The sequence below is a fragment of the Arachis ipaensis genome, chromosome B06 (genome assembly GCF_000816755.2).
Source record: "Arachis ipaensis cultivar K30076 chromosome B06, Araip1.1, whole genome shotgun sequence".
Taxonomy (NCBI): Eukaryota; Viridiplantae; Streptophyta; class Magnoliopsida; order Fabales; family Fabaceae; genus Arachis; species Arachis ipaensis.
Genome location: NC_029790.2, coordinates 2936122 through 2940427, shown reverse-complemented (window position 1 = coordinate 2940427; position 4306 = coordinate 2936122). Strand labels below are relative to the sequence as shown.

Sequence of the window (4306 nt, the reverse complement as noted above, 5' to 3'; positions counted from 1 at the left end):
CTAACACTTCTAGAGGAATCAACTTCTTCACCTTAGGTATATTCTTATAAATGGGGCCAAAATATTAAGCCATTAATTCAATGCTAAAAGTTGTTGTCTCCTCAGGGTTTATTTTTAATTTTTAGTATATACCAAATTATATATCAATATCAGAATGTCTTACACGGATATATGGGCAATTTTTTTTTTAGAATGTATTTTATACTTGATAAACAAAAGGTTTGAAAAATGCTAATTTTTTGAAAGGTTATGTGACCCTCCAAATCATTTTTGCTAAATATAACAACAAAACCGTAGATAGACATGGATCAAATGGCGCTTTTGCGCCCTGTCATGAATCAAATTAAATGTTTTTTTTTTGTTTTTTGGACCTTACATTGGAAGTCATATTTTTGGTCAGGATTGAAGGTCATTTGAAGGGTTTATATCCGCGAGTGAAATGGGCTTAACGGGTTGTACAAAAATCAAGCATACAAGTGGAGAGTCCACCCAGACCAAAAAACAAAAGGGGNAAGTTTTTATAATTATAAATATGTAATAAATATAATTTTAAACCAAAATTTTTAAAACAAAATAATAAAATTATTATTGTCCAAAACAAAACAAACATTGTCAAAAACATATAATTAAACATCTTTAAGTTTATAATCAATCAAACATAAAATATAATCCAAAATATAACTTAGATCAGTTTCATCCTCTTATAGATTAATAACGTCATAGAAATTTATAAAAAAAAGAGTAAATACCCTTTCCGGCCCCTGAGCATTTTAAATTGGAACATGTCGCACCTTTATCATCCAGAAACCTCAACCAGGTCCTCAACCATCAACATTAGTGGACGTATCGACCCCTGTGACCGGTTGCCAACAGGTTGCCTGGATGACGTGTCAGGTGGAGGCTGAGTTGTCAAATGCAGGTGCCACGTGTCACTAGAAGTTGTTGTAGGGACTAAAAACCCCCTCCTTGCCCAAACTGTTCTCAACCCACCGGCAACACCCTCCACTCACCACCCCTCCCCAGCACTCCTCCACCACCGCCACCGCCGCCACCACTACAACCGCCTCACAACCTTCGCAACTCATGCGAGTCCTCCACCTCTTCTTCTTCCTCCACAACCTCCCAAAGCTTCATCCAATGGAGGTTCTCTCTCCCGACAACACCTTCCACCACCACTACCACTACTCCTCCGCCACAACAACCACCACCAACGCCACCACCGCTTCTACTTCCCAACAATTTTGAAGAACTCTTTCACCTCTTCGAGCTTCAACTCACTACCACCGCCTCACAACCTTCGCAACTCATGCAAGTCCTCCACCTCTCCCGACAACACCTTCCACCACCACCACCACTACTCCTTCGCCACAACAACCACCACCAACGCCACCACCGCTTCTACTTCCCAACAATCTCGAAGAACTCTTTCACCTCTCCGAGCTTCAATTCACAACCGGCTCCGAATCCGACCGCGCCGTAACTATCGACCTTCTAGAACGTTCTCTTGTCCCAAACCCTCCTCAACAGCACATATGAACACCTTACCCTAGCACATACGATGCCGTTTCAGTTGCAGGGAGGGTGGAAGACTCGCATGAGTTGCGAAGGTTGTGAGGCGGTAGTAGTGAGTTGAAGCTCGGAGAGGTGAAAGAGTTCTTCGAGATTGTTGGAAAGTAGAAGCGGTGGTGGCGTTGGTGGTGGTTGTTGTGGCAGAGGAGTAGTGGTAGTGGTGGTGGAAGGTGTTGTCGGGGAGAGGTGGAGGACTTGTATAAGTTGCGAAGGTTGTGAGGCGGTGGTAGTGAGTTAAAGCTCGGAGAGGTGAAAGAGTTCTTCAAAATTGTTGGGAAGTAGAAGCAGTGGTGGCGTTGGTGGTGGTTGTTGTGGCGGAGGAGTAGTGGTAGTGGTGGTGGAAGGTGTTATCGGGAGAGAGAACCTCCATTGGGTGAAGCTTTGGGAGGTTGTGGTGGAAGAAGAAGAGGTGGAGGACTCGCATGAGTTACGAAGGTTGTGAGGCGGTTGTAATGGTGGCGGCGGTGGCGGTGATGGAGGAGTGCTGGGGAGGGGGTGGTGAGTGGAGGGTGTTGCCGATGGGGCTGAGAACAGTTTGGGCAGGGAGGGGTTTTTAGTCCCTGCAACAACTTCTAGTGACACGTGGCACCTGCATTTGACAACTCAGCCTCCACCTGACACATCATCCGGGCAACCTGTTGGCAACCAGTCATAGGGGTCGATACGTCCACTAATGTTGATGGTTGAGGACCTGGTTGAGGTTTCTAGATGATAAAGGTGCGACATGTCCCAACTTAAAATGCTCAGGGGTCGAAAAGGGTATTTACCCTAAAAAAAAAAAGGTCTTGACAAAAAAATGCCAGACTCATCGGAAAAGTCCATCCTATTCCGCCAAAATCTGCTAAAGCCCATAAACGGTGCAAGTTAGACGGACTTTTTAAGTTTGGTGGTTTCAAATTTCTAGTTTAACCCATCTTTTTTGGCAGATTACGCGAATCAACGCGATAAATTTCAACCCATTTATCATTCCTACCTACATATTATAAAGTTTTAGTTAAGTGGCTAAACACGTCTTACATCTGAATTCGAATATGATTAAGTAATGATAAAATCCTTAAATGTATGTGAGTGTATGTGGTATGTGTAAGTGTGTGATGCTCTGCCAAAAAGAAAAAAAAAATTAATGTAATTTGGTGCCTAAAATCATTGAACTTCTAAATACACCGGTTTAATAATGAATGTAGTTTTACAAAATATTGCTATCTATAAAATTAATTAATTAAATAATTTTAATTTAAAAACACTAATATTTCAAAAATTATTGTGCATACAATTAATTACATATTATCACATCAATAAATATAACTACTTTTCACCATCAATAAATAAATAATGCTATTATAAAAAAAATTTATCCACACTATAGGTTAAAATTTTGAAGAGACTCAAATAAGCTTATGAATTATAACCGGAAAATATTGGTCATCATGTAGTATTTTTTTTATAGGGTAAATATAAGAGAAAAAGAAAGAAAAACGAATATGATAGTGTTGGACTAACCGCGGGGAGGAATTAAGTGAGAGAATATAAGATGAGAAGATATCACATCCAACTCAAAACCTTAAGATATTAAGTTAATGAGTCTCTCATTTTATAAACTCCTCACTCTTTCTTACTTTTTTTATGTATGACTAATTTCAACACTCCTCAACACTAACATATAGATGTTAATCATATAGAGAATGAAAACACTAAATCCAAATTATTATTATCATCATCAGTAACAATGTAATGAGCATTATCCTTTGAAATATGAAGAGGATGAGAAATTGTAAGAAAAATAGAAAACTTCATATAGAAAACATATAATCCAATAGAACTTACAAGCAAGAGGGCCCTTAGCTTATTTTGAATCCACTCAACAACTAACGAATCTTATATATTTTTTTTATGCCAAACTCAACATTAATTACATTAATTATTACATGCACATACACTAGTGAAACATGGTATAATATATAGTTACCCTCTTTTGAAGGAAGCAATATTTGATGTTGTTCTGAGCTTCTTCCTAGAACTCTGAATGAACTCAGAAAAATGGTGATCTTTCTGGTTTTCCATCTTCTTATTAGCCTCATGATTTGATGATAATGCGGATCCAGCAGCATTATTATTGTTATTAGTGTGCTCAGCTCCGTTAATTCCGTTCCTAACACGATCAATGAACTCTTTGAAAGCACCATTAAGATCGAGTGTCTCTTGTTGAATCTTCATTACTCCTTTGTTGTTGTTGTTGTTTGTTGATGAAGCAGGTTGGTTCTTCCCTGCTGCTGCTACTTGCTTTGGAGGTTCAACAACAACCTTGTTATGATTATTATTAGAGTAATCATAGTTGATGGGGATTAATGAACCTTGTTGATCTCCTCTTCCTCCTTCTTTGTTCATCTTTCTACTATTATTTGCATGTTTTTTTGTGATTGTGATGGAGTTTGGTGCTGATGAACGGTGGTTGTGTTGATGCTTATTATTCTGATTATTGTTGAGGCGATGATGAATGGCTCTGAAAGCAGGGTAGCTTGAAAGTGCTTCCCTGATTTTGCTACATATGGTGCTAGTGCTTGATTTGGTGTTGTTCTTTTCCATGGAAGAATAAGAAGAAGAAGAAGAAGTATGCAATGATTTTTTTGTGTGTGGATATTGGAAGAGGTTGAGGTGTTATTTTATAGCACAGTTTTATAGATTTTATTAAAGGGCTAAGTATAGAAAGAATAATACTCATCTTTTGAATCAACTCTAC

General features: G+C 38.7%; 1 protein-coding gene across 1 annotated transcript; it reads right to left on the bottom strand.

Annotated features, from left to right (window-relative positions):
• Positions 3339-4306, bottom strand: LOC107647894 (GATA zinc finger domain-containing protein 14-like). The gene has a single exon (XM_016351943.2). It carries the CDS (start codon positions 4150-4152, stop codon positions 3532-3534), a length of 621 nt encoding a protein of 206 aa, XP_016207429.1. The 5' UTR covers positions 4153-4306; the 3' UTR covers positions 3339-3531.

Bases quoted from the DNA above. Each gene is read 5' to 3' on its own strand.
- LOC107647894 (XM_016351943.2), bottom strand. From the start codon at position 4,152: ATGGAAAAGAACAACACCAAATCAAGCACTAGCACCATATGTAGCAAA.